We start from the raw sequence: 27556 nt of genomic DNA on the forward strand, positions 1-27556 counted from the left end.
TTAACAATGTGGGGATTGGTCCTGGCTTGGACTTGATGATGTTGGAGGCGTTTTCCCGGTTCCTGGGATGCTGAGGTGGCTCCTGGAAGGTGGCACAGGAAGGTTTCCTTGCCATTGCAGCACCTCCTTTCCCCACAGTCAGCAGGTACCCGGCTCTGCCCCATCCCATGATGGTCACTCCGTTACTGCTGCTCCCAGCAGTTCAGCCACCCCGTTTTTCCAGTCTGAAACTCTGATTCCCTCGGGCTCAGTGCCACTCAGCTTCCTGTTATCAGGGCTCCCAAAAGATGTGCCAATGCCAGGAACGCAGATGAATAATTAGAGGTTTTTCGGGATGCTTGAGTAACGAATGGGGTGAACTCCCTCCACCCCGTAACTCCCGAGTAGACACTGAGAGAAAGGTCAGCCCTTTGCTGGATTTTGCAATCAGACATGAGCTCACTCTGAGCAGGCATCCAGCCCAAATTAAAGCTGTGTAATCGTTGTTCCCTAAGTGCTAATGGCTTTCTTCAGGGGCGTTATCTTGGGCTGAGCACTTGTCTGACACAACAGCTGATTAAGCTGCTACCTGCCTGGCACTGCCGGGCTGAGAGGATCAGGTGAAATTTGCCAGTCGCAGCTCGGGTGTTCGGCTGGGCTCATGATTTACACCCAAGCACCTCTTGGAGGCTGCAGGTGGAAGCAAAGATCAGAAGAGAAACGGAGGGAAAAGCATCGGCGTTTTGGAAAGTTGTTCCAGGAGCTGGATGAGAGGAAAGGGGACAGGGGGGATGAAGCAGGGAGAGAGAGGAGATCCTGCCAGGGGAGAGATTTGGGATGTTCAGGTTGGACATGGGAATTTCCTCCTGGAAAGGGCAGTCAGGCCTTGGAAGGGGCTCAGGAAGGTTTGGAATTCTCATCCCTTGAGATATCCAAGGAATTCCTGGATGTTGGACTTGGTGACCTGGTGGGGATCCAGCACAGCTTGGATGGTCTCAGAGGTCTTTTCCAACCTAAACAATTCTGTGGTTTTTTTGGTCAAAATATTCACAAATAAATGTTTGTTTACCCATAAAAATTAAGTCTTGTTTTGTGAAAATAAAAGCAGCATTCACAGGTACCATGGACTAATTTCCATTTCAATTTACTACTTAGGGCCATCTGACAGATCCAGTCCAATACAAGGAAGAATACTGAAATTACCTGTGAAAAATAAGATTTGCTGTTCCTTGACACTGATCAAGATAATTTCTTTGAAATAGTCCCGGTGAAGGAAGAGGTAAATCCTCTCTAATGCATCAGTTCATGTTCTTTTTGCCTCACCTGCTGACAGGTTCAGCCAAACCTTCCCCGAGGCAACTTTATCACAGCAGTGATTAACGAAAAAAGAGAAGGTAGTGCCTCATCTTTGCTCATCAGATACCTATCTCAAAAATTGTTTCCCTTTGTTCACCTTCCTCCTATCATTCCTTTTCAGAACGTGCTTTGGCAGAACTTCAGGCGGTGTTTTTTAGCTCTGTCTTTGAAGGCAGTTGGATGATTTCTAACACATCGCCCGGAAGATGTGAAATTAAAAGGAATTCCAGCACTAAATTAACGACTTAAAAAAAAGAACCATGGAATATCCTGGGCTGGAAGAGCCACACAGGGATTGAGTCCAACTCCTGGCCCTGCACAGGCACCCCAGGAATCCCACCCTGTGCCTGGGAGCGTTGTCCTTGAGCTCTGGCAGCCTTGGGGATTTGACAGTTCCCTGTCCCAGCCCCAAACTGGATGGAAATAATTGGAATAACTACTGGAAGTCTGAGAACTGGAATAATCAGTGTAAGGCAGAGAGGACTCTCAGCTGCAGGTCTGACCAAAAGAATCTCAACCTGGTTCTAACAGGCAGGAATCCCACTCTGGAAAATATGAATTTTCAGAAAAAACAAAGGCAGGTGTTGGATGCAGGATTTTTTTATTGCAAGGGCAGGGAAGATGCCACTGGACAAGGGCATGGGAGGCAAAGACAAGCAGGTTGTCCCTCACTAGAGCTGCTCCCTCAGCCTTGTGGCAGGAGGCAGCAGTTTCAGGGAGAGGCCAGTGAATGGTGGAGCCTCACATTTGGCCACTGGAAGGGGCGGGGAAGAGGAGACCGAACAAGGGAAGGAGGAAACAAAAAGGAGAATTTCTAGAGGGGTTCTGTCTCCATGATCTGAAGTGAAGTTCTGAATCTCTGCCCCTTCCTCAGGAGCTCAGGTGAGGATCCCCTGGTGTTGTTTGCCGAGTCGAGAGATTTTCCCCTCGGGTTTAGCAGGAGCCACAGCTGCCGCGGCGGTAGCGGCCGAAGCGGGAGGACCAAGGGCCGCAGGAGCCAAAGGATCTCCCAAAACCATACAGACCCCGGTAACCCAGGGAGGAGCCCCCACAGGACCCCAGACCCCCATAGCCCAGGGAGGAGCCCCCATAGCCCCACAGGCCCCCGTAGCCCAGGGATCCGTAACCCCCATAGCCCAGGGAGCCAAATCCCCCACTGGCCAGGGAGGCCCCGGAGGCTGCAAGGACGGGAGCTCCAGCAGATCCCACCACGGAATCCTGCGGGAAGGAGCTGAGGATGGGCCCGGGGAAGGTGACCACCACGGCGGGAGGCTGGATCACGGTGGTGGAGTCGGGGCACTGGCGGACGCACGGCTCGTTCCCGCTGTCAGCCAGGGGCTGGGGCCGGAGCACGCCGGAGCCACCGATGAGGCCGGAGCCACCAAAGAGGCCGGAGCCACCGATGAGGCCGGAGCCACCCATGGAGCACAGGTCGTAGCAGGACATCTTGCAGGGATGGAGGTTAATCTGTGGGAAGTGTTAATTTGTATTAATTTGAAAAGGAATAGCAAACTTTAGGCTGTGCTGAAGCAGTCCAAGGGTATCAGTCATAAATCTGGGAAGTAAATTTATTTCCTTGTCTTCTTTTTTCCTATGGCTGTGATCGCCAGGCTACTTTTGACTTCAGTGCAACACAGTCTGTACTCTTCAGTTGTATCTTTGAATTTCCAGAGCAGATAATTTCATCAGTATTACATTACTCTCAGTTGATGATTTCTACTCAGATTTTATCTTTCCTGTTACAAACTCAACAAAACTCTGAGTTTTGTGGCTACAGGACATCTTGCAGGGATGGAGGTTAATCTGCAAGAGTTGATTGGAGCAACTACAAGATGTTATTTACAAAGAGAAAAAGCCTCTGGAGCTGACTGCTTTTCCCCAGGCAGGAGAGCTTTGAAGCGCTGGAATTTCCCCATGTCTCTTAAAGATGAAAATTGGATAAGAACAATTATTTGTTCTTAAATTGTAAGAACAAAAATAATTTGCTGGGGCACTTTGGTGAGTCAGGGGATCAACAAGGAGTGGGACTCCACTCTAGGAGTAGAGTGTGTTGTTATTCAGGATTTCATGACTCTGGCTCCTCATTCCCACTGATCTCCTTTGTGCTGATCCTTGTCTAAACAGGGATTATAACTCATTGTCTGTTCAGATTTGCTCGGTAGCTTCTTGGATGAGACCATTACAAGGGAATTGCAAAGATGATTGTCCCAAATTTCCAAACATTGAATCAGGGCTTTGAGAGCCCTACAATGAGCTTAACATCCCAGAATTTTGATTTTGAGCCACAAACTATTGAAAAATTCTCACACCAAACCACTTGCCCTCATTAACTTGGAAAAACCCAGCGCTCCACGTTTCAGCTCCTTAAATTCCCTCCAGAATCCCTTTTAATCTTAAATACATCTAATACAGAGCATTTTAAACAGTTCTCAATTATTCTCTGTGTCCTACTCCAAGCCAGGGTGTTCATGCCCATTTATCTTGAATTAAAAGCATTTCAGTTGATTTGGAATAGAACAAACTGCATCTAATGGCAGGTTTGCCTCCAAACTCAACATTTCCCTGTGAACCAGGAAGATTTAAACTTTCCAGATAATTTCCAGTCACCAATTTAGCCAAACAGAGGATAGGAATAAACACTGAACCTTTCACATTATAGATACAACTGGTGAAGGCAACCCAATATCCAAGAGAATTTTCTGACAAGGAATTTTCGGTTTGGTTTGGAACAGAGCTCTAGCCCCGAGAGCAGAGAGCAGCCTTCCGTAAAGTTTTTGCAAGGTTTATCTCATCACCTAAAATTTTGCCTACGAGTTCCCAGTGGAAGAGAGCACCCCGGATGAATTGTACAGCAAAGAGAGATTCCAAAAGCAGCAAAGAGAGATTCCAAAAGCAGCAAAGAGCAGCTCCAGACTTACCAAGTCGTTGAGAAGAACGAGTGAAGGGAAGACGTTTGAGACAACCCCAAGTGGAGACGGCTTTTATACAGTTCAGACTTGCCTCAGGGCTCAGAGGAGCTCATTAGTTGACACAGAACATTTCTTTGTATTGATTGCTCCTCAAAGTGACGAAATTGCCGCTCTTTGTGTTTATTCTTGATCTCAAATGTTGCCTTACGTCACGCGAGGTCCTTTGATCCGGAACGCTGATGGATGAAATTGGTGCATCTTTCATCCTTAAACATGATTCATGAATTCGTGTCAGTATTTTGGGGTGACACCGTGTGCTGAGCCATTTACACGCAAATATTTTTGTCCTGTCTTATAAGACAATTATGCCCAGACATTTACAGAAATTATGGAACTCTTAGAATGGTTTGGGGACACAAATATCCAGAACAGCCTTATGTTTTTTCCAACCCTTAAGCCACAGTTTAAACCTGAGTTTAGTTCTGAAGGGAGAGATATTTATGATTTTAAGGATTAGAGCGGAAAGCTCAAAATAATCAGAGTGTACATTGAATTAATAATCAAATTTATGTTTTATTGAGATGGTTCCATCTCTGGAAGTGTTCAAGGCTGGTTTGGATCAGCCTGGGACAGTCGAAGCTGTCCTGCCCATGGCAGGGGTTGGAACAAGAGGGTCTTTGAGGTCCCTGCCAATTTTAAACCATTCCATGATTCTATATAGGAGAAATCCCAAATTTAGCTGTAGTGGAAATAAAACCCCTTTGTTTTTAGAGAGGATCTTGCACCTAATGCCATCCTTGTTGTGTCTTTCAGCACAGAGTAATTACGAGCTGGAAATCTGCTGGGAAAAGCAAATGTTAGATTTGCTGAGGTTTCTCTCTCTGTTTACACCGCGATCGTCCTACTCTATCATTATCATTGTTATCATAATCACCCACATGGTTATCTTCACACCGTGTATTATTTATAAATTATGAGCTTTTTCAAATCTGAAGATAGACATGGGGAGTTCCTGAGCCATCATCCTGGAAAAAAAATTCACATTGAAGTTTTACAAGAACATTCCAAGGGATTTTCAAGCACCTCTTGAACACCCATTACTGACTTATTCCTACTGTGTCAGAGTTATATAAAATCTGCACCTGGGTGTAAACACCCCACAATTATAAGATTATCTCATTAAAATGCATAAATTGAGGCCACTTGAGTTTTTCCCATAATCAGCTCTTGGTTTATAACATTGACCTTCCTGTCTTTGACCTTAAGAATAAAATTATTTTTCTTTTTTATTTAATACACAGAATGTTGTGTCTCTAACATGTAAAAATAGGAGGGGAAAACATGAGGAAGGAAAGGAAAGGAAAGCTCAATGAAACAACTCAGAAAACTCAATTTCCATGGAATTGTGGCTGCCAGGTGAAATATTTCTCTGTTTCCAGGGACTGAAAGAGAACCAGAGGAGAGTTTAAAAAAGAACACAGGGAGAGATTTCTTCTAAGGGTTGAATTGGCAGGAAAAGAGGGATTGGATTAAAACTGACAGAGAGGAGGTTTAGACGGGATGTTGGGCGGGAGTTGTTCCCTGTGAGGGTGGGGAGATCCTGGCACAGGATATTCCATGGATTCCCCATCCCTGGAAGTGTCCAAGGCCAGGATGGAGCACCCTGGTCTATGGACGGTGTCCCTGGATGATCTTGAAGGTCTTTTTCAACCCAAACCATTCCATGATGGCATTTTATGGTATAAAGTCCATTCAAAGATGCTCCTGACTGTTGTGCTTGCCTTGCCTTGAGTGGGTGGAGGGAGAAATGCTGAGCCTGCAGAACCAATGTTTTTCCCTTTGTTATTTGTCCCCAGTCCTCATCTGAGTCCCTAAAAGAAACTCCATTGTCTCCGTGTCTCCTGTTGGTCTCACTCAGGGACCTTTGCCTGGACAAAACCATGAATGTCCTTCAGTCATCCTAATTATGAGGGATTCATAAATAAATCAAGTCAGCTTTATTTCCTCCCCCAACGCTAAGGAAAGCAATGGGATCACAAAAAATAATTCCCCGCATAAAGCCCGGAGACAATAGACGTCTGGGGTGGAATGTGCAGCTCACGCTATGTGTGGGTTTGGAGTGCACCAGCAATGAGCAAAGACAATTTCAGCACTTTGGGGAATTATGTGGCCTGCAATTTGGGGCTGGGACCTAATTATGAGCTGGTGCATCAGGTGCCCAGTGCCCTGTGGGCAAGCAGGGAGCTGTATAAAAGGTGCCTGCACCAGGTCCTTCCATCCACTTCTCTCACCTGTTCAGCCTTCGTGAACCAGGTAAGACACTTCTGTCTCAAACTTCTCTAAACTGAACTTTCTGTCAAGAAATCTGGTTGGGGTCAGGCTGCTGCTGCTCTGTAGGATATTTGGTGTTTAATTTCTCATTTATCTCTATGTCTTTTAAGAGAGAGAGTCACTGAGTTGTACTGAACCCTGAACTTGTATTATTTTAGCACTCCAAAGGGTTCCTTGGCTGTATTTTAGGAGATAAAGAATAACCTGTAGATGTGGCTACATTTCGTAGCCACAAAACTCAGAGTTTTGCTGAGTTTGTAACAGGAAAGATAAAATCTGAGTAGAAATCATCAACTGAGAGTAATGTAATACTGATGAAATTATCTGCTCTGGAAATTCAAAGATACAACTGAAGAGTACAGACTGTGTTGCACTGAAGTCAAAAGTAGCCTGGCGATCACAGCCATAGGAAAAAAGAAGACAAGGAAATAAATTTACTTCCCAGATTTATGACTGATACCCTTGGACTGCTTCAGCACAGCCTAAAGTTTGCTATTCCTTTTCAAATTAATACAAATTAACACTTCCCACAGATTAACCTCCATCCCTGCAAGATGTCCTGCTACGACCTGTGCTCCATGGGTGGCTCCGGCCTCATCGGTGGCTCCGGCCTCTTTGGTGGCTCCGGCCTCATCGGTGGCTCCGGCGTGCTCCGGCCCCAGCCCCTGGCTGACAGCGGGAACGAGCCGTGCGTCCGCCAGTGCCCCGACTCCACCACCGTGATCCAGCCTCCCGCCGTGGTGGTCACCTTCCCCGGGCCCATCCTCAGCTCCTTCCCGCAGGATTCCGTGGTGGGATCTGCTGGAGCTCCCGTCCTTGCAGCCTCCGGAGCCTCCCTGGGCAGTGGGGGATTTGGCTCCCTGGGCTATGGGGGTTACGGATCCCTGGGCTACGGGGGCCTGTGGGGCTATGGGGGCTCCTCCCTGGGCTATGGGGGTCTGGGGTCCTGTGGGGGCTCCTCCCTGGGTTACCGGGGTCTGTATGGTTTTGGGAGATCCTTTGGCTCCTGCGGCCCTTGGTCCTCCCGCTTCGGCCGCTACCGCCGCGGCAGCTGTGGCTCCTGCTAAACCCGAGGGGAAAATCCCAAGAGAGGTCTCGCCAACAGATGAAATGTGATGGTTTCACAGCCAAAGAGCTTGGAACTACTGCTGCTCCATCTCAACACCAGGAAATTGTAGCTGTTCAGCCCCTTTTGGATTTCTCCTCTTTCAGCTTCTGCCATAATGCTTCTCCTGCCCCATTTCTGTGTTGCCTGGGGTAAATATGGAACAAAAGGGCTCAAAATGGGTCCTGTTTGTTCACACCAACAGCTGGGATTTGGAAGAGAATCCCAAACAATCACATGTGAATTTGCCTCTGGCTGGAGAAGAGCTTCTTGCTTCTTGGAGACTCTGCGAATGCATTGCTTTGCTTGCTTTCAATAAAAGTTTATTGAATCAAAATTGCCATGTTCTGGTGGTCTTTTCTCCCGTTTTCACCATTGTTATTTGCCTTTGGAGAAGCCTCACCTGTGCAGGTGTCAGTAACAGCCTAAAATATCCTGGAATCATGGAATGTTTGGTGTAAGAGCCGAAAAGAGGGATGCAGGACTCCAGGCAGCTCTCCAAAATGCAGTTTATTACATCTAAGACATTAGAGCAGCCCATGGGTGACAGAGCTGTGCCTACAGCTGTCAGCTCCAGCTGCAGGCAGGCCTGGAGACCCTTTGGTTTTGGTTACAATGCATTATATATTTTATAATGCATTAGTTTTGGTTACAATGCATTCTATACTTTTCTTTGCTGAGCGTCTTAATACAGCAGAACCAATCTATACCTTAATTATTATCTGCAGCCCATCATAACTGCGATAATTACCATATTCATGTTGCTGTCCTCCAATCACTCAAAGTTAGTGCATTGCTGTTGAAGCTAGAAGTTGTTTTTCGGTTTTCTTGCAGTGGAAAGTTCTGAGACCTTTTTTCTACTTACAACATCTGCTGACCTGTTTGCCTGTGCTATCTTTATGCTTGGTAAAAACATCTTCTTGTTTGGAGTGGGTTTATCCTTTGTTCTAAGTCATAAAACCCCTTCTAACTAACACACCCTCTGCCTCCTTGGTTATCTAGCAAGACTGGCTCAGCAATTCTTTTCTTCTATATCAAAACTTGCTTCCATCTCCATTCCTTCTTCAGATTCTAGATTCAAAAATCTTTCTGCCAAGAACACGTATCTGTGAGACTTTCTTGTCAAACTTTCATCCTTCCCAACAGTTTGGGCTGGGAGGGATCTTAAAGCTCATCTCATTCCACACCCTGCCACGGGCAGGGACACCTCCCACTGGCCCAGGTGGCTCAGAGCTTCATCCAATCTGTCCCCACACCATGGACATAAATGTCCTGCCCAAAAAAAACAGGGAAAATTAAATTTCCGTATGAATTTCTTCCAGGTAAAGCTTTAATCTCTTTGAGCTTTGTGTTCTGATTCAAAGATTTCCTCAGTCAAATATTTAAACTCTGTCCTCAGGAACAGCCTTGGCAAAAAGTTAAATCAATTTCCTGTCAAATCTTTAAATAAAGTTTTCTGGGCCACAGAGTGGAGCTTTGAAATCTGAAATCTTCCTGAATAATCATGAAATCTAAGGTGTTGGATGGCTTTTGACAGAAAAACAGCTCCTCAAAGGATTCATTCACTCCAGCAAGAAAAGCTGGAACAGAGAGAACTTGGAAAATGGTTCCTGGAAAAATTAAAAGGCAGAAAATGCCTTAACCTGTGAGCAAATCCAGCCTTCTTCTTGCTCTGGGGACATTCCACCTTCCAGGATCTACAGGGAAGCTGGAGAGGGACTTTTCATTGGGAACTGGAGTGACAGGACAAGGGAGAATGGATTCAAACTGACAGAGGGCAAATTTAGGGTGGATATTGGGAAGAAATCTTTCCCTGTGATGGTGGATAGGTCCTGGCACAGGTTTTCCTGGGAATCTCTGATTGCCCCATCCCTGGAAGTGTCCAATGCCAGGCTGGAGCAACCTGGTCTAGCAGGAGCGGTCTCTGCCCATGGTAGGGGGGGGGAAGGAGAAGATCTTTGGGGTCCTTCCAATCTAACCCATTCCATGAGTCCATGACTCTGTAATGTTATTATTCCTGCTCCCAAATTCTGGATCAAGGAACAGGCAGCTGACTTCACTCCCAGCTGAGACATTCCAGTTGGTCTTGAAGTCTGAACCTCAGCCTATTGTGAGGATTTGTATTCACCCCCTGCCCCCCCTCTACAGAGAGAAGTGTTGCAAACCCGCAGCCAGAGAAATTGAAACTAAAACTTCATTTGTATTTTTGCAGAACAGAATCACTTTAATGAGAAAAAAAGCATTCACAGGAAAGCATTGCAGAGTATGAAGAATATCAGGTCACAGGCAACTCCTTCTGGGGTTGCTCTTCTTCAGTTGGACAGTGAAGTTGCATTTTAGAAGAAGATAAACTATTGTTTCATCCCACATATTGCACACACAGAGTCAAGAAAAAAGCCCAGAAGACAACAAGTAGAGGGTGAACAAATCAAGGAGGAGTTGTGTGCTTCCAGCTCCACTGGAGTGGGGTGGCCGTGGTCACAACACCTCCTCTGGGGCCAGGATTGCATCTCTCCATTGCCGGCGATTCCTTCTCCGGGATGCTTCCGTAGGGTTTAGCAGGAGCCCCAGTAGCCGCGGCCGTAGCGGCCGTACCAGGAGGAGTAGGGGCTGCAATAGCCGTAGCCAAAGCCTCTGCCAGAGCCATACAGGCCCCGGTAGCCCCCACAGGACCCCAGACCCCCATAGCCCCACAGGCCCCCGTAGCCCAGGGATCCATAACCCCCATATCCATAGAGACCCCCGTAGCCCAGGGATCCGTAACCCCCATATCCATAGAGACCCCCATAGCCCAGGGAGGCCCCGGAGGCTGCAAGGACGGGAGCTCCAGCAGATCCCACCACGGAATCCTGCGGGAAGGAGCTGAGGATGGGCCCGGGGAAGGTGACCACCACGGCGGGAGGCTGGATCACGGTGGTGGAGTCGGGGCACTGGCGGACGCACGGCTCGTTCCCGCTGTCAGCCAGGGGCTGGGGCCGGAGGGCGCCGCAGGCAGCCGAGGGGTACAGGTCGTAGCAGGACATCTTGTAAGGGGTTGGAGGTCAACACAGGCTAAAAAAGAAGGCAAGGAGTTCAAAATTCAGCAATTTAAATTAAAATAACGAGTGGAGTGTTCTGAGAACTTCGCAAATCTCAGTGCTGTCTTTTTCTCAAAAAGGGGTTTTTTTTCAAAAATTCTCTAAAGGGTGTCCACACACAAGAGCAAGTGGGGAATGTCCTAAAAACCTTGTCCCTTGTAACATCCTGCAGAGATCTATGAATGATTCCTCCACATTAAACTGAAACCTGGGAAGCAAAGGCAGCGAGAGCAAAGTGACTTTGTCCAAGGTCATTGGATGAGTCATTAGGAAAACTGAGATTTGGGTTCAGCAGGTTTGCATGAGATGGAGCTTATAGAGAACTTAATTACAGTAGCTTCATCTTCCCACTCATCCCAATTTTGCTGAGAGTCAAGGGAACAAAAGATTATAGGATTGTGAGCACCTGGCTTTCCCAGAAAGGCATTTGACAAGACAATAAAGAACAAATCTCCAAGGATGTTCTGTAAATCCTCAACAGAGTTCTGAGGAGAAACTTGAAAGCGAGAAGGTGAAGGAGAGCCTGAGGACTTGTGGTAGCAAGACACAAATGGCTTTATCACGTGTGAACGGCTGCAGGGGTGGCACCCTTGTCAAACCCTGAACCTTTTATGCAAATGTTGAGATGGGTTAAACGTATCAAAATGAGGATCAGAGAATCACAGGCTTTCTCAAGCTGGAAGTGATTCAAAAGGCTCAAGTCCAACTTCCTGCTCTTTGCAGGTTATTTGGAGCTAAACAGAGAAGCTTGGAATTGCCTGGTTTGGAAGAGACCCTTAAGATCATGCAGTCCCACCCCCTCCATGGGCAGGGACACCTCCCACTATCCCAGGTCGCTCCAAGCCCCGTCCCAACTGACTTTGGACACTCCCGGGGATGGAGAATCCATGGAGTATCCAGTGTGAGGGCCTCCCCACCTTCACAGGGAAATATTTCTTCCCAATATCCAACCTGAATTTCCCCTCTCAGTCTGACCCCATTCCCCGTGTCCTGTCCCTGCAGCTCCTGAGGAAAGTCCCTCTCCAGCTTCCCTGGAGCCCCTGCACATCCTGAGGTCTCCACACAACCTCCATTCCTCCTGGCTGAACATTCCCAGCTCTCCCAGCCTGGCTCCATATGGGAGGGGATCCAGTCAACTCAGTTGACCCCGAGCACTGTCTAGTTGCTTCAAGGTCCGCAGTTCCTTACACCAAGAACTCCACACACCAAAAAGACAGAAAGGTCCTTGATCTTCCCCAAGCCCATGCAGATGCACCCAACAGAAAGGATGTTGGACATCAACTCAAGTTGAAACCAACAATAAAAAATACACCAAGAGCAATGGAGAAGATTCAGACTTACCCAAGTCTCTGAGAAGTCAAGGGAAGCGTTTGGAGGAGCGAGGAGAGACAGGAGCTTTTATATCAGCTGGAGGTACCAGATCAGCATCTCTTGCCCGCCCCAATTTCAAATTCATGCAACCATCAGGATGATGAAATTGTTGGTTTCATTATTGGCTTTTATGAGGCCTTTCAAATTTGTTTGTAATAATGATCTAAGCATCACCTGAGATTATAGAGAATTCTTTCATCTTGTGACGAATTGGGGGGAGATTAACACCCGGCATTATTCCTGTCACTTCCTTGGAATTACATCAGGAATCACCAAGCCAGCTCCTCTTGGTATGAACTGAATACCTGGAGATTGGCTCATGGGTTCATCGGAATCACAAATTCCACCAGAATTTAATTCTAAGCAGGAAAAACAGTGAAATCCTTAATTTTGGCCACTTCCACAGAGTTCCATGGAGGAGACCGGGAGGAACCTTTGTCCTCCTGAGGCTTGTTTGGGTTTGGGAGATGATACAAGGAATGAATTCACAAAATTAACAAAAACCACAAAGGGATTGGAGGTCCTGAAGAGACTTTTCTCTGGTGTTGAGGGTCCGATGTTTTCTGGACAAAGGTGGCACCTGAGAGTATTGAACGGGCCTGAGGAAATGTGTGATTTTCTAGGAAAAACATGGATCCTCTGGTGCAAAAGTCAAAAAGTGACGCAATGCTTTGAATTATTGCCTCGTGTTCTTAGGAATTCATGAGCTCCTGTGATACACAAGTCATAAACCCCAAAAAGGGCTGAGCTGGAAATTTCTGGGGTGAGGGAACAATCAGGAATTTGGAACGTGCAACACAAAGGCTCCTTCTTGCCTTGTTTATGGGTGGGCCATTTTAATATTGCAGACTCCACGCCACAGGTGATCCCTAAATGTTGAGGTGGCGTTCTCAGCCTTTGGGGGGCAGGGGCTTTTGGACAATAATATTTTCAAGCTTCCAGGGAGCAAGTCCATGCAGATCCTATTGATGATTCCAGTAGATTAAAGGCGCAGAGCTGGATTTAGGTGCCTCACAATTATGGAATGACATCACATTCAAACACCTCAGTCAAGATACTTGCGTCCTTGGTATCATCAGTTCAAGGGCAAATACTGGAGGTTTATGCCCCTTCAGGTTTTTTCCCAATGAAAAATAATTTGAAATAAAAAATTCTGAATAAATCCCGGAAATTCATGAACCGTATTTTATTCAAAAACAACTCCAGGGATGGGGCAACCACAGGCTCTGGTCCCAGGGAACAAGGGACAGGAGAACAGGGAATGATCTTGGGTGAAGGTCGGCCACAGCTTGGACTTGATGGCCTTGGAGGGCTTTTCCAACTGAAATAATTCCAAGATTCTGTAGCAAAAACCTTTTAAGGACCACAGGATGATTTCCATGCCTTCCTTTGGGTTCCGTATTGTCCTCCCATTAAGCAGAGAGTAATAATAATAAAAATTACCACCCCAAAGTTGCTCTAAATAATTTTTTCTCCAGGCATTTTGGTTTTTTAATGGAAAAAGCTCTGCACGCGAGGTGACCCCAAGCGAGCAGACAGGTTTTGCCATTAACAATGGAGAAGCTCTGGAGGAGCGTTGGGATAATTCCTGCTGTAACGCCAGGGCTGTGAATGGAATGATAACAGGAATGAGGATGACTTGTCACCATTCCAGATGAAAGAGTGCTCTGTGATGAAACACACCTATCACATTTCACGAGACTTCGGACCAGCAAATAAACAAAGAGTCAGCAGAACTTTGAGGACCTACGTGTCACATTCATTTGGGGTTTGTCCCAATTATGCACATCCCCAAATTGCACCTTAGATGTTCCCCAGGATCTTGGGAATGGTATAAAAGCTCTCCCAACCCGGGGCTCTTCACTTCGCCTTCCTCGCTTCATTCAGCTCCGTGAGAAAGGTAAGCACCATTCTAAGGGATCTCTTCCCTTGGAATTTTCCCTTGGAAAATTCCAGTCTCTCTTTTCTGCTGGTCTTAATCAAGGTTGGGAGCATCCATAAGGATTCTAAGATTCTTAATAATTGGGTTATTTTGTGATGGTTTTATTTTTAGTCGGTGCTGGACATTCATAAGTTCGAAATGGTAAAATCATTCTTTCTTCTTAGTAAAGATTAGAAAAATTTAGAATTAGAAACCAAACCAGCTTCCAAACCTTGCAGAAGGTTTGTTCAGCCAATAAGAATTTTCTGTGGGTTTTCTATGGCGGGAATGAAGTACGAGAAATTAGGAATGAGACCCCAGGAGAGATGAGAGTGAGCTCAGAGGGTGAGCGATTCACAAAAACACTGATGAGAAGGAAGGACCACCAAGACTTGAGGCATAACAATTCTTTTCATCCACATGTCCTACTGTGAAATATTTTAACCACTGAATTTCTGCCTTTTGCTCACTCCTCAGCATCCGCTGACCTCCAACCCCTTACAAGATGTCCTGCTACGACCTGTACCCCTCGGCTGCCTGCGGCGCCCTCCGGCCCCAGCCCCTGGCTGACAGCGGGAACGAGCCGTGCGTCCGCCAGTGCCCCGACTCCACCACCGTGATCCAGCCTCCCGCCGTGGTGGTCACCTTCCCCGGGCCCATCCTCAGCTCCTTCCCGCAGGATTCCGTGGTGGGATCTGCTGGAGCTCCCGTCCTTGCAGCCTCCGGGGCCTCCCTGGGCTATGGGGGTCTCTATGGATATGGGGGTTACGGATCCCTGGGCTACGGGGGTCTCTATGGATATGGGGGTTATGGATCCCTGGGCTACGGGGGCCTGTGGGGCTATGGGGGTCTGGGGTCCTGTGGGGGCTACCGGGGCCTGTATGGCTCTGGCAGAGGCTTTGGCTCCGGCTATTGCAGCCCCTACTCCTCCTGGTACGGCCGCTACGGCCGCGGCTACTGGGGCTCCTGCTAAACCCTAGGGAAAACCCTCTGGATGATGTAGAAGGGCAAAGCAAAATGCAGAATTTTCTTCCCTTCAATTTCTGTCCTGATACCTTCGTGAGTTCAACTCCTTGTTATCTTCTTTATCACCCCTGTGGCTGAGTGCAGTGACAGACTGAAGTGTCTTTCAAGCTCTGCCTGCATTTACAACCCTGATGTTACCATGTTGTTTGTGTTCTTTTCATTCTCATTAAAACTGTTGCATCACTGAAAATCCTCGTGTTGAGCTTTTGCGTCCTCACCCACCCTGAGTTTGCCAACCTCTGCTGGGTAAAGCTCCCTGCTCTGCATGAGGCTGCAAAAACATTGAGCAAACCCTGCCCAGAGGGGAAAGTCTCTATGAAGAGCGAGCCTTCCATGGGGCCAGTTTGTACCCATGAATTTACAATTTCAGTGAATTTACATTTACGGAATTACAGTGTGCTCACAGCATGGTGGCCAAAGGTGATCAGAAGTTTCCTCTACATGCTGAGCCCCGTGTGCAGAGGGAACTTCTTTAAACCCACAACAAGGACCTCATGAGTGGTCACGGAATCGCTGAGTTGTGTTGGAAGAGCCTTGAAGATCGTCAAGAACATTGGTTTAATTTATTTATATATTAAATAGAAATAGAACTTGTGTCCGTATTTTATAAGTAGCCTAAAACCCAACAAAAGCACTGCACCATAAATGTCATTATCTTCTTATGTCATCAGCAAAGCACAAAGCCACCTCCTGATTCAGGCAGATCCTTATCTCACAGGGAGTTTTCCTCATCTGGTTCAGCTGCCAAAAGATCTCAGGGTACACATTTTCCCGCAGCAAAAGGATTTGTTGAACATCACCACGTTTAGAGAACTTCTGACCAGAAAACTGAAGGGAAAGCACGAATTAAAAAAAGGCAAAACCTGCTGCAAAACTGAATGACTCCCGGCAGAACCCAGGGCTTCCCCAGTGGTATCCAAATGACAGGTGGAGGGGATGTTCTACCTCCTGCCAGGACCTGAAAAATCAGTCAGAAAATTTGTCTACCTCCTGCCAGGACCTGAAAAATCAGTCAGAAATCTGTCTACATCCTGGCAGGACCTGATAAATCAGTCAGAAAATCTCTACCTCCTGCCAGGACCTGAAAAATCCGTCTGAAAATCTGCCTACCTCCTACCAGGACCTGAAAAATCAGTCAGAAAATCTCTACCTCCTGCTAGGACCTGATAAATCAGTCTGAAAATCTGCCTGCCTCCTGCCAGGACCTGAAAAATCTGCCAGAGAATCTGTGGTGGTGAAGAGCAGGGTAAGAAAAGCTCGGGTTACAAAAGGAGCCCTCAAGCAGGGTTTAGGGCAGGCTCTAACGGAGATCCCGCGGTGCTTCCAGAGGGAAGGGACAAAGGATCCGTGTGGTGACAGTGGATGGTGGCTGAGCCACCACCCTCAGGTCAGGGCAATCCTGGAGTTGGTCATCAGGAAATGCGATGGTCAGCAGGTGACGCGAGCGTGGCCATCACCCGGCAGAACCTTCTGAAGAACAAGGGGGAAATCTTGGAAATCTGATGGAAATGGGAAAATCGGGTGTCCAGTTCTGGGCCCCTCATGGCAAGGGGGACATTGAGGGGATGGAGAACGTCCCGGGATGGGAACGGGGCTGGAGCAGCTGGAGAAGGGAATGGAGAATCCTGAGGGAGCTGGAGAGGCTCAGTCTGGAGTAAAGGGGGATCCAGGGGGAATTTGGGATCTGCTAGGGGGGGATTTGGGATCTGATCCCAGGGAACAGGCACGGGACAAGAGGGAACGGCCTCGAGCTGTGCCAGGGTGGGAAATTTGGGAAAATTCCTCCTGGAAAGGCCTTGGAAGGGGCTGCACGGGGAGGGTTGGGGTTGCCATCCTTGGCAGTGTCCAAGGAATTCCTGGACATTGGTCTGGATGAACAGGTACGGGGTGGTCCCAGCTGGACTCAGTGACCTCAGAACTCTTTTCCAACTAAAATAACTCCGTGATTCTGTGAAACTCCAGGCGGTTTCGAGGAGGGGCTTTTGACACGTCCTCTGAGCCGCTGGGGACCGCGAGGCTCCCATTAACGCGTTTATCACACCTGGGTCACCTCGCGGTGACGAAAGGGTTTTGCTCAATGTTTCTGTTTATGAGTTGATTCAAATTCTGACGCCGCACGAAACGCAAATTACAACCCAAAGATTTCTTTCATCTCAGCACTTTAATTGGCCGAGTTTCACGCCTGGTAACGTTCCATGAAATGCATTCAGAATGACAGCGCTCGGATTCTGCTGCTTCATTTATTCTCCTCTCATTAGCTGGTATAATGATGCTGGCTTAGGTGTTAATCATCATTTTCATCTGCTTGAAGGTGCAAGATTTTTTCCTTTCTTCTTCACCCATGGTAGATAAAAAATTGATGAGAGCCTCGGTGCCTTCCTTGTGAAATCAGCAGCTTTTATGCGTTGTTGGAATTTGGATTTGGACAAAACCATTCAGAACTTTTCAGAGGAAATTACAGATATTTTTTAAACCATCCAGATCTGTATTTTGTCTCACAGATGTTCAGGCTACAAACAGAGAAAATGTGAGTTAAAACATCAGCACTGAAGAAGAAACTCACCCAAATAAATGAAAACTTAAATTAGATAAGAAAATCCACTTAGGTGAGAAGCCATGAGCTGGTGAAGGGAACAGGAAGAGTTCACTTCGACAATTTTTTTTTAAAGTTTTATTTTTAATAATAGTTTTAAGACTAATTTTAATTACGTTTCAAAATGCGGGGCTGTTAGAACACAACCCCATATTTACATTGCAATAATCACACCACATTTCAAGCATAAAATATTAAGGAGGGTTTGGGAATTGCTTAAAAACACACCCAAAAAAATATTTGGACACTTTTTGGGGGAAATTATTCCCGTAATCCCCTGGGGACATCCTGAAGTTTGGTGGAAAGAACCTCCCACTTTCAGTGTAACTTTGGTGGAAATGTGTTTATTTAATAACTCATCCACAGCAAATGAGAGGTTTTGAGGTGGGACCTGGCGATGTTCGTCTGTGAAAAAAACACTGAAATCCCTCCAGAGAAAAAACAAAAAAAAACCCAACAAACTTTGGTTTAAGCCTTGTTTTAGGTACTAAAATATTTTCATTTTTGCATTGAGGAAAATCGGGAATTCCCAATCCCAGCGAGCAAATCCACCATTCCCACAATGACCTGAGGTTCGTGGCTGCGGGTGCAAAACCTTGCACCTCTCCAAGCATTCCATTGCGAAATCTGGGAGCAGAAGTGACGAGAGCCAAGATCCGGAGCCGCAAATCCCAAACCTGTGCACGGCAGCAGGTTCTGACTCTGATTAAAATCATTACCGAAGATAATGAAGGAAGGGCTCAGCAAATGGGATTTAATTCCCGCTGGGAGGGATGGAGCTGCTCCGTCAGGATCAGAGATGAAAGGGAGCCGGCAGCTGGAATGTGCTGGGCAGAGGTTCAGGGTGGTTTTGCAAAGCCGGCAGAGTTTCGTCACTTTGGGGAGTGATTTGGGCTCGTCCGAGGTGGCGACTCCCGGGCTCGGCGTGTTCAGCCCCGGGGCATCCCGGGGTTTGTATAAAAGCAGCAGCTCTGCGGAGCTTTTCCATCCTTCTCCTGCTTTTCTCCTCTCCGTCAGGTAAGTCCGATACCTTTTCATTCCTCTCCCAGCTCCAGAATGCCTTTCTTTGCTTTTTTTATTTTTTATTCCACTTGCTGTTTGCAACTATTGCATTAATTTTCAGGGCTTTATTTTTCCCATGTTCTTCTTTTTATTCTTTAAATTTTCATTTTTGCAGTATTCTGACAAGTATTTTACTGCAAGGCTTTAGGAGCCAAATCCATGCGAGGCATTTTTTATTTAGGAATTTTTTTTTTTAGCCATTCTTGGACTGACAGTAGAATAAAAATTCAGGATGGCACAAGCTTTAAAATGGTGAATTTTCCTGGATTTCGCTCCACAACTGGATCAGGGAAATTTGTCCATGTCCTGAGCTATCCAGCTGAAGAAAGAGTTTATTTTAATTCCTCATTTATATATACAAAAATATTTAATTGTTTAGTTATTTTCAGCCCAGCCAAAATGAAGGAAAGTAGACTTGTGCTCTGACCCAGTGAATAAAATAATATTTCTACTTTTTTTACTGGAAAAAAACATTAAACCAAAGGCTTTTATGGCCAGATATCCAGATGGAAAAACGTTTTAAATCCATATTTTTATCTGATGAAGGAATTGTGCTCCTTCCATCCCATCCCATCTCCATCCTATCCCGTCTCCATCCCACCCCACTCTTTCTTATCACATCTCCATCTTGTTCCATTCTGCTCCATCCCATTTCCATCCTGCCCCATTTCCATCCCGTCCCATCTCCATCCCATTCCATTTTAATTTCCGTCCCATCCCATTTCCATCTCCCATCCCATCCCATCCCATCTCCATCCCATCGCATCTCATCCCATTTCCATCTCCCATCCCATCCCATTTCCATCTCCATCCCATCCCATCCCATCCCATCCCATCCCATCCCATCCCATCCCATCCCATCCCATCCCATCCCACCCCACCTCTCCCAACCCCAAACCTGCTCCTATCCCACCCCAATTTTTCCCCTGGGGATGCCTTCCCCCATTTCCCAGCTCCCCCAAACCCCCACCTGCCCCTTTCCACGGCCCCTCAGTTTTCAGCAGCTCCTTCTCTGCCTTCCAGGACCCCTCCAAGCCTGCCAGGAAATGTCCTGCTACGACCTCTGCCCCACCACCGGCGGCATCTCCTGCCCGCAGCCCGTGGCCAACAGCTGCAACGAGCCGTGCGTCCGGCAGTGTCCGGACTCCACCGCCCTCATCCAGCCCCCGCCCGTGGTGGTCACCTTCCCCGGCCCCATCCTCAGCTCCTTCCCGCAGCAGGCTGTGGTGGGATCTGCCGGAGCCCCGGTTTTTGGCGGCTCCCAGGGTTTTGGGAGTCTCTACGGCTCCGCGGCTTTCCCAGGATACGGCGCTCGCTCTGGGTACGGGATCTCGGCGCTGGCCGGTGGCTCCTGCGGCCCCTCCGTGTCGCGCCGCTTCAGCCGCCTCCTCCGCGGCTCCTGCGGGCCCTGCTGAGGGCACCGGAGCCTCCAGGCTATCCCAGGAGTGCCCAAATCCACGCGCATGAGGGGTCGGTGTTTCCGCGGCCCTCTTCGCATTCCCGATCTTTCTCCCACTTCTTGTTCGGCACCTCCTCGTTGTTTGCTCTTGCCGCCTGTCCCGACATTCCCGATTTATTGGACCGGTGTGGGACAGCCCATTCCTGATTTATTGGACCAGCATGGGACAGCCCATTCCTGATTTATTGGACCAGCATGGAAGACCCCGTTCCCTATTCCAGCATTCCCGATTTATTGGACCGGTGTAGGACAGCCCATTCCCTATGGATTTTCACCCACAATGACCAATATCCTCGGACAACAGCCAGGAGAAGCCGGCTGAGGACATCTCGGAGCAGGACTTTGGTTGGACTTTCCCCAAAATTATCCGGGAATGGATTTTCCCCAAAATTGTCTGAGAATGGATTTTCCACCTTCTGTGATCTCTGGCTTTGCAAAGGGGCATTTCTTGCTCATTAAAACTTTGTTGCATCACACAGCAGCCTCCTGGCTTCCTTTTTTCCCCCTTTTCCCCCTTTTTCTCCCTTTTTTTCCCATCATCCACTGATCTGCCCACAGGCAGGTCCGGGCTGCTCCCCGAGGAGGAGCACAGCCTGAGTTTACTTGGTTTTCCAAATGCTTTCCATCCTTTGAAGGTTAAAAAAAAAAAATTAAAATAACAGAATTCCAGTGTCATTAAAGTTGGAAAAGGCCATGGGCAAACCTGACAGGACATGGGGAATTTATCAGGTAGAATTATTCTTTTTTTTTTTTTTAATTTAACAAGGAATTATGGAATCAGGGAATGATTTGGATTGGGAAGGACCTCCAAACGTCATCAAGTCCAACCCCAATGGTTTTCTCTCAGTAGATTACGTTGCTCAAAACCCCTTGAACATTTCAAAAAGATCAAAGATTCCAGACATTCCTATTTAATTAATTTAAAAAAAAAAAAAGAAAAAAAAAGAAAAAGGGGGAGGGAATGAGCTAAAAAAGATTTTCTTCAATGTGCCTGATGGAGAATTTCATTTAAAACACCTGAAAAAATGGAAGTGCAGCTCCTCCAATTGCAAAATGAGAAAAACGGCAAATCCTCCCTTTGCCAATCCCACGGGAATCTGGCCCTGGAAGGACGCTGGAATCCTGCAGGGCACATCCCTGGGCCTTTGTACCTGCAGGGAAATTGCCAGCCTGGAGCACCTAAAAACCCATTAAATGAAGATTTTTGCCAGCCTGCAGCACCTAAAACCCCAGTAAATATTTTGCCAGCCCGCAGCACCTAAAGCCCCATTAAATAACGATTTTGCCAGCTCGGAGCACCTAAAATCCCATTAAATAAAGATTTTTGCCAGCCTGCAGCACCCAAAACCCCATTAAATATTTTGCCAGCCCGCAGCACCTAAAGCCCCATTAAATAACGATTTTTGCTCAGAGCACCTAACAACCACTAAATAAATATTTTACCCATTAAATAAATTTAGGAAATCAAACACGAGAGGTTTAATTGCCATCGGGATCTGCCCCGAGCTGGGATTCGGCGTTTGAAACGCCTTTAATGAGTCAGCTGCTGATTGCATCTCAATTAACAGCTCTTCCCTTGTCCTGGGACTGAGCGCGGGGTAAGACAAGGGTGCAGTGACCTCTGGGGTTCAGAGCAGAGTTTTACTCATCCTCGGAGTTTTCTCCCCGCTCCCGGGAACTCCCTGGTTGGGTGGCAGGTGGATCAGGGCCCTCAGTTGCTGCCATCGGAATTTTTCTGTCTTGTTCCTCTTCAAATTGTGCCCCAGAACTTCAGGAATTGCCACAGGCACATCCCATTGTCACAGCGGCCAGAAAATGATGATTTTTCTATCGAATTGGCCCCATAATCAGGGGTCACAGGACCAGAGGCTGCTCCAAAACAGAGACATAAAAAGGAGGAGAAAACCCCCTAAGATTTGAGCCATTTTTTGATCTTTTCCCCCTGTTTCTTTCTTTTCCTTCCAAGCCCAGGGAAAATTAAGGAATTAAAGGCTAAAGAATTGTCCTTTGGGGTTTCATAGAACCAGAAAATGGTTTGGGTTGGAAGGGACCTTGAAGATCTTTGATTTATGGGCAGGGACTCCTTCCCCCATCCCAGGTTGCTCCAACTTGTTCTTGGACAATTCCAGGGATGGGGGCAGCCAGAAATTCCCTGGAAAAGAGAATTTCCCCACCCTCCCAGGGGAGAGTGGGCTGCTTCAACAACTCTTTCATTTATTTTAATTTATTTATAGGAAAGTTCAAGGAACTCACAGAATTCCACCAAAAATTTGCCTTTCAGGTAAATATTCCTGTGGGAATTTCCAAGGGAAGTTTTCCAAGGAAAGTTTTTCCCCCCCCAGGCTGTTTTTAAACAATTTTTAAAAACTGTAAAATTACCGTGTGGGGATGTAATTACATCGCAGCCCGGGGCAGGTATTGAGACACAAATAATCCGAGTCACCCGTGCTTGACTCTCATTGGGAACAGGGAACAGCCACGCCTGCCCCGAGGGAAGATCCGAATGGGATTGGGAGAGTTCCAAAACCTCTTTATCCCTCTTGGAATGACTTTGTGTCGCCGCCCGAAAGGACCCGGGCACCTTCCGGGTGTTGGAAAGGCACCAGGAGATGCCACACTCACCCAGACTGGCAGAAACCCCCCCAAAATTATGGATAAAAACCACAGGAAAACTCTGGATGTTGATGCGCAATGGTTTAATGAGAAAGGAGGAAGCGAAATATCACGGTGGGGATGGAAAATCCTGGGAGAAATGAAGGAAAGAATCGCTCCAGGGCTGGGCATTCCACAGGGATGGCTCCTGGGGTTTTGGGCGGGGGAAGGTGACACGACCTCATCCCACTTTCAGCCAGCCAGGGATCATGGATGGGACCGGTCTGAGGTCGGGGTTTATTTGCAGGAGCGGCGGGGGGGAAAAAAAAAAAAAAAGAAAAACAAAGAAAAGGGAATTTGCATAAAAGCGCGGGGCAGAGGATGCTCCGGGAAGTGCCGGGATTTGGGGCTGAGGATGCTTCAGGATCTGCCGGGATTTGGGGCTGAGGATGCTCCGGGAAGTGCCGGTATTTGGGGCTGAGGATGCTTCAGGATCTGCCGGGATTTGGTGCTGAGGATGCTCCAGGAAGTGCCTGGATTTGGGGCTGAAGATGCTCTGGGATCTTCCAGGATTTATGGAGGCTCCGTGGTGGCTCTTGGCTCCTTCCTGCTCATTCCTGAGATGTTTAACAGGGTCTGCAGCTCCCAGAGGATCCGTAGGATGAGTAGGACCTCCCGTAACTGTAGGAGCCGTAGGAACCCCCGGATCCCAGGAAGTTTCCGGATCCCAGGAAGTTTGAGGGTGCTGAGGAGCCCACGATGCTCTCCTGGGGGCAGGAGCTGAGGATGGGCCCCGGGAAGGTGATGACCACGGGCGGGGGGTGGATGACGGCCCGCGAGTCCCCGCAGGAGGTGACGCAGGGCTGGTTCCAGGTGTCGGCACAGGGCTGGGGACAGGAGATCCCACAGGGGGTCAGGCAGCGGGAGCTGGAGCTCTGTCTGTAGGAAAACATCTTCTGGGATTGGGGATGGGTCTGGAACCACGAAGCTGAGGCAGCAGGAAGGTCAGAGACCGATCGAATGGAGGCTGGGCTGGGAGGAGAAAGAACGGACGGCAAAGAGGTCACAAAGAGGCTCAAAATTTGGGGTTTTCCATCTTCTCATGTCTTTGTCTCCTGTGCCTCCTGACTCTTAATTATGGAGTCAATTTGACACAAAAATACCCTCCAAAATGAACAGCAAACCCCTGAATGAACAATAACCCCCAAAATTAACAGTAACCCCCAAAATGAACAGTAAAACCCAAAGTGAACAGTAACCTCCAAATTAAGAGTAACCTCTAAAATGAACAGTAAATCCCAAAATGAACAGTAACCCCCAAAATTACCACTAAACCCCAAACCCTGCCCTGGCCCTGCTGGCCCCACAATCCTGCATCCAAGCAAAGCTCAGTTCAGATCCCGACAGTTCCAGGGACAATTCCAGGCTCGGACTTACCCCTGTGGAGCTCGGAGCGAGTCGGGAGGGTTTGCTGGAGCAGCCCAGGGCTGAGAGGGTTTTTATACCTTTTCTTGGGCAATCAGCTGGAGCTGAAACATCCACGGCTGATGAATGATCCAAGAAAAATTCCCTCCACCTCTCATGGCCCAGATAAAGCGATTATTTCGCTCAGCAATTATTACTGTTGTTGTTACATCCACGGCATTACTCAGGCACAGTAATGATTTATTTTTCTTAATTTTCCTTGTTGCTTTTTCTTACTTCTGGGATTGCCTCACGATTGCTCAGAGCTTGATCCATCAGCACGAGGTGCTGACATAGCTCGGCTCCCACCCCGCTTTTTCCGAGGAAAAATTGTGCAATTTCTGCCGCTATTGACCCACAGCGACTCCGGTGACTCCGACTCGAAGCACGTTCATCCACGGACACCTTCCTGTGGAATTTGGGAATGGGAAGAGCTCCTTCCCACCCTCCTGGTCACGGAACACCCCCAGCTTCATGAAATGTCCATGGGGAGTAACTGGGGAGTTTTCCGGGAGAAATCCACGTCCACTTTTTAGGGAATCTGTGGGATCAGCACTGCTGAGGGAGGAGGATTCGTGGACTGGGGTGAGCCAGGTCAGGGAGGGGATCCTGCATCACCCCTGGAAAACCTGGGAATGGCCAGGTGCAGCTGAGGCAGAGGTCTGGCTGCCACTTCAGCAGATTCGTTCCTCAGATTTCCCCCTCCCCAGTCATTCACGGATTACATTTCCTGCTGTGTCTCCATTTTCCATACCCAACATTATTCCCATATTTCCTCAAGAAATCAGCTTTCCCCCCCCCTCCAGAATCCCTCCCGTTTATGGAGTTATAAACTGAACAGCGGGGGTTTTAGTGGCCCTGAGAATTCTGTCCCAAAATGTCCATTTTATTCCATTTTTTTCCCATTGGTAACCGTTAGGGTTGGAAGCCTGAGGGAGCCTTTCCTGGGGTTTCCCTGAGTTTTCCCAACCCTTGGAATTTACAGTTAAGAGGATTCACCCAAACCAGAACCAGGATTAGGAGAAACCAGGGAAGGAGAAATTGTGGGGCCACAAACCCCGGGGGTTGCTGGAAATCCCTGTCCCAACATCCCCATCCTCCTAAAAGGGCAAAAAGAGAAACCCAGTGGGATCAACCCAAATAAACCCTAAAATTCTTCCTTTTGGCTCCTGGTGTTTGATTCTCCCTCTCTGCTCTGCTGTGCTGAGATCCCACCAGGAATTCTGTGCCCGGTTCTGGTGTCCCCAAGCCGTGAAGCTGCTCAAGGGACTGGAGCCTCTCCCTGATGGATCCAGGCTGGGAATGTTGGGAATGTTGAGCCCCCAGAGCCCCTCCAGGATCTGCAGGGGCTCCAGGGAAGCTGGAGAGGGATTTTTCCTCAGGAACTGCAGGGACAGGACACAGGGAATGGGGTCAGGGGGAATTTGGGTGGGATTTTTGGGAGGAACTGTTCCCTGTGAGGGGCTGTCCCAGGGAATTCCATGGATTTCCCATCCCTGGAAGTGTCCAAGGCCAGGCTGGTCTATGGAAGCTGCCCCTGCCTGTGGAGCAATTCCACCAAAAGAAAAAAAAAATAAAATTCATCCCTCAACATTTTTCCCAACTTTGCAAAATCAGCAAAAACGCTGCAGGAAGTGAAACCGCTTCCAAAAAAACTCAAGGAAGAAACTGGAGGGTGTTGGGAGAAACTGATAATTGCTTTGAGGCGGATAAAACAACCCGAGCCCGGGCAGGGATCGCCTCCCGAGGGTTGGGAAACTCCAGGGATGGCTCAATGCCCCCAGGCGATCCTGGGATGGGATAAAAAGCTCTCGGCTCCCAATTCCTCCCATCCCAGCTCTGAATTCCTGAGATTTCAGCTCCTCGGGTTCTGAGTGAGTCTGGGGGATGCTTTGGGCATGGTCGGGGCGGGAGCCGCTCCTTGGGGAGACTGGGAGAGCCCTGGGGAGCAAAGGAGGGAAAGGGAGAGGGAAAAGGGAAAAAGAGAGGAAAATCTGGAGGTTTTGGAGAGGGAGTTACTTGGGAAGGAGGGAGGGAGGAACAGGGAGAAGGGAAAAAGAGAGAAAAATCTGGAGGTTTTGGAGAGTAACTCTTTGGGAAGGAGGGAGGAAAGGAGAAGGAGATGGATAGGGGGAAGGGAAAGAGGGAGAAAAATGTGAGTTTTTGCAGAAAAGCTGTTTGGGAAGGAGGGAGGAAAGGAGGAGAGGGATGGGGAGAAGGGAAATAGGGAGAAAAATCTGAGTTTTTCCAGAGCAGGTGCTTGGGAGGGAGGGAGGAGAGAAGGACAGGGATAAGGGAAAAGGAAAGAACAGGAATAAGGGGAAAAGAGGAAAAATCTGAGCTTTTGGAAAAAAAGGTGCCTGGAAGAAAGGGAAGGAGGCAGGGAGGGAGAGAAAGAGGGAGAGGGACAGGGAGAAGGGGAAAAAGAGAGAAAAATCTGAGTTTTAACAGAGCAGGTACTTGGGGAGGGAGGGATGGAGGGAGAATGGGAGAGGGATAGGGAGAAGAGAGAAAGAGAAAAATCTTCTGAGATTTTGGAGAGTTTTTTGAGGGAGGGAAGGAAGGAGAGAAGGAGGGAGGAGGAGAGGGACAGGGAGATGGGAAAGAGAACAACACGGGCAGGGGCTCTGCGGTGCTGATCTCCAACCCTGCCTCCTCCCCTGCCTCCCCTTCCCGCAGCAGCTCCAGCTCTCTCCCGCCGGGATGTCCTTCTCCAGCCAGCTCAGCTCCCGCTGCTCCGCGCCCTGCGCCGTCTCCTGCCCCCAGCCCTGCGCCGACACCTGGAACCAGCCCTGCGTCACCTCCTGCGGGGACTCGCGGGCCGTCATCCACCCCCCGCCCGTGGTCATCACCTTCCCGGGGCCCATCCTCAGCTCCTGCCCCCAGGAGAGCATCGTGGGCTCGGCGCTGCCGGCGGGAATGGAGCGCCCCGGGGGCCTGCAGGGCTCCCTGCTCTATGGAGGCTTCTTCTCCTCCTCCAGGGGCGCCTGGGGCCAGCGCTCCGGGGGCTGCGGGCCCTGCTGAGCCGGGAGAGGGATGGGGACACCGCGGGGAGAGGCAGCAGGAGCTGGGGCAGGGGCTGAGCGGCTCGGTGGGGCTGGGAGTGGGTCAGGATTCATGGGAAATGTTCAGGATCCCATGGGAGCTGCTCAGGATCCGTGGGAACTGCTCAGGATTCACCAAAGCTGCTCAGAATCCATGGGGATCGTTCAGAACCTGTGGGAACTGCTCAGAATCCATGGAAAGATGTTCAGGATCCATGGGAACTGTTCAGGATCCATGGGAGCTGCTTAGAATCCATGGAAAATGTT

At 48.4% G+C, this 27556-nt stretch overlaps 7 protein-coding genes across 7 annotated transcripts; 4 read left to right on the forward strand and 3 right to left on the reverse strand.

Moving 5' to 3' along the window:
- Nucleotides 1-2268: 2268 nt before the first annotated feature.
- LOC136568204 (scale keratin-like) lies at nt 2269-2781 on the reverse strand. Its single transcript, XM_066568090.1, has 2 exons — nt 2748-2781; nt 2269-2690 (listed from the first exon to the last, which is right to left on the reverse strand). The coding sequence occupies exons 1-2, from the start codon at nt 2779-2781 to the stop codon at nt 2269-2271; spliced, it is 456 nt and encodes a 151-aa protein (XP_066424187.1).
- Nucleotides 2782-7129: 4348 nt separating this feature from the next.
- LOC136568205 (scale keratin-like) lies at nt 7130-7642 on the forward strand. The gene is made up of 2 exons (XM_066568091.1): nt 7130-7163; nt 7221-7642. The coding sequence occupies exons 1-2, from the start codon at nt 7130-7132 to the stop codon at nt 7640-7642; spliced, it is 456 nt and encodes a 151-aa protein (XP_066424188.1).
- A 2593-nt stretch (nt 7643-10235) lies between these two features.
- Nucleotides 10236-10703, reverse strand: LOC136568252 (scale keratin-like). Its single transcript, XM_066568173.1, has one exon. It carries the CDS (start codon nt 10701-10703, stop codon nt 10236-10238), a length of 468 nt encoding a protein of 155 aa, XP_066424270.1.
- Nucleotides 10704-14554: 3851 nt separating this feature from the next.
- LOC136568255 (scale keratin-like) lies at nt 14555-15022 on the forward strand. Its single transcript, XM_066568180.1, has one exon. The coding sequence runs from the start codon at nt 14555-14557 to the stop codon at nt 15020-15022; it is 468 nt and encodes a 155-aa protein (XP_066424277.1).
- Nucleotides 15023-19776: 4754 nt separating this feature from the next.
- LOC136568291 (scale keratin-like) lies at nt 19777-20145 on the forward strand. The gene has a single exon (XM_066568223.1). The coding sequence runs from the start codon at nt 19777-19779 to the stop codon at nt 20143-20145; it is 369 nt and encodes a 122-aa protein (XP_066424320.1).
- Nucleotides 20146-23407: 3262 nt separating this feature from the next.
- LOC136568362 (scale keratin-like) lies at nt 23408-23734 on the reverse strand. Its single transcript, XM_066568332.1, has one exon. It carries the CDS (start codon nt 23732-23734, stop codon nt 23408-23410), a length of 327 nt encoding a protein of 108 aa, XP_066424429.1.
- Nucleotides 23735-26948: 3214 nt separating this feature from the next.
- On the forward strand, nt 26949-27269 carry LOC136568128 (claw keratin-like). The gene has a single exon (XM_066567977.1). The coding sequence runs from the start codon at nt 26949-26951 to the stop codon at nt 27267-27269; it is 321 nt and encodes a 106-aa protein (XP_066424074.1).
- Nucleotides 27270-27556: the final 287 nt, after the last annotated feature.

The sequence above is a fragment of the Molothrus aeneus genome, chromosome 31 (genome assembly GCF_037042795.1).
Source record: "Molothrus aeneus isolate 106 chromosome 31, BPBGC_Maene_1.0, whole genome shotgun sequence".
In the NCBI taxonomy this organism is placed as follows: domain Eukaryota; kingdom Metazoa; phylum Chordata; class Aves; order Passeriformes; family Icteridae; genus Molothrus; species Molothrus aeneus.

What these genes read in the sequence shown, in the direction of transcription:
- LOC136568204 (XM_066568090.1), bottom strand. Translation starts at nt 2,781, where the DNA reads ATGTCCTGCTACGACCTGTGCTCCATGGGTGGCT. An exon ending in CCTGTGCTCCATGGGTGGCT is followed by an intron (nt 2,691 to 2,747) that starts CCGGCCTCATCG and finishes TCGGTGGCTCCG; the next exon opens with GCGTGCTCCGGCCCCAGCCC.
- LOC136568205 (XM_066568091.1), top strand. Translation starts at nt 7,130, where the DNA reads ATGTCCTGCTACGACCTGTGCTCCATGGGTGGCT. An exon ending in CCTGTGCTCCATGGGTGGCT is followed by an intron (nt 7,164 to 7,220) that starts CCGGCCTCATCG and finishes TCGGTGGCTCCG; the next exon opens with GCGTGCTCCGGCCCCAGCCC.
- LOC136568252 (XM_066568173.1), bottom strand. Translation starts at nt 10,703, where the DNA reads ATGTCCTGCTACGACCTGTACCCCTCGGCTGCCTGCGGCGCCCTCCGG.
- LOC136568255 (XM_066568180.1), top strand. Translation starts at nt 14,555, where the DNA reads ATGTCCTGCTACGACCTGTACCCCTCGGCTGCCTGCGGCGCCCTCCGG.
- LOC136568291 (XM_066568223.1), top strand. Translation starts at nt 19,777, where the DNA reads ATGTCCTGCTACGACCTCTGCCCCACCACCGGCGGCATCTCCTGCCCG.
- LOC136568362 (XM_066568332.1), bottom strand. Translation starts at nt 23,734, where the DNA reads ATGTTTTCCTACAGACAGAGCTCCAGCTCCCGCTGCCTGACCCCCTGT.
- LOC136568128 (XM_066567977.1), top strand. Translation starts at nt 26,949, where the DNA reads ATGTCCTTCTCCAGCCAGCTCAGCTCCCGCTGCTCCGCGCCCTGCGCC.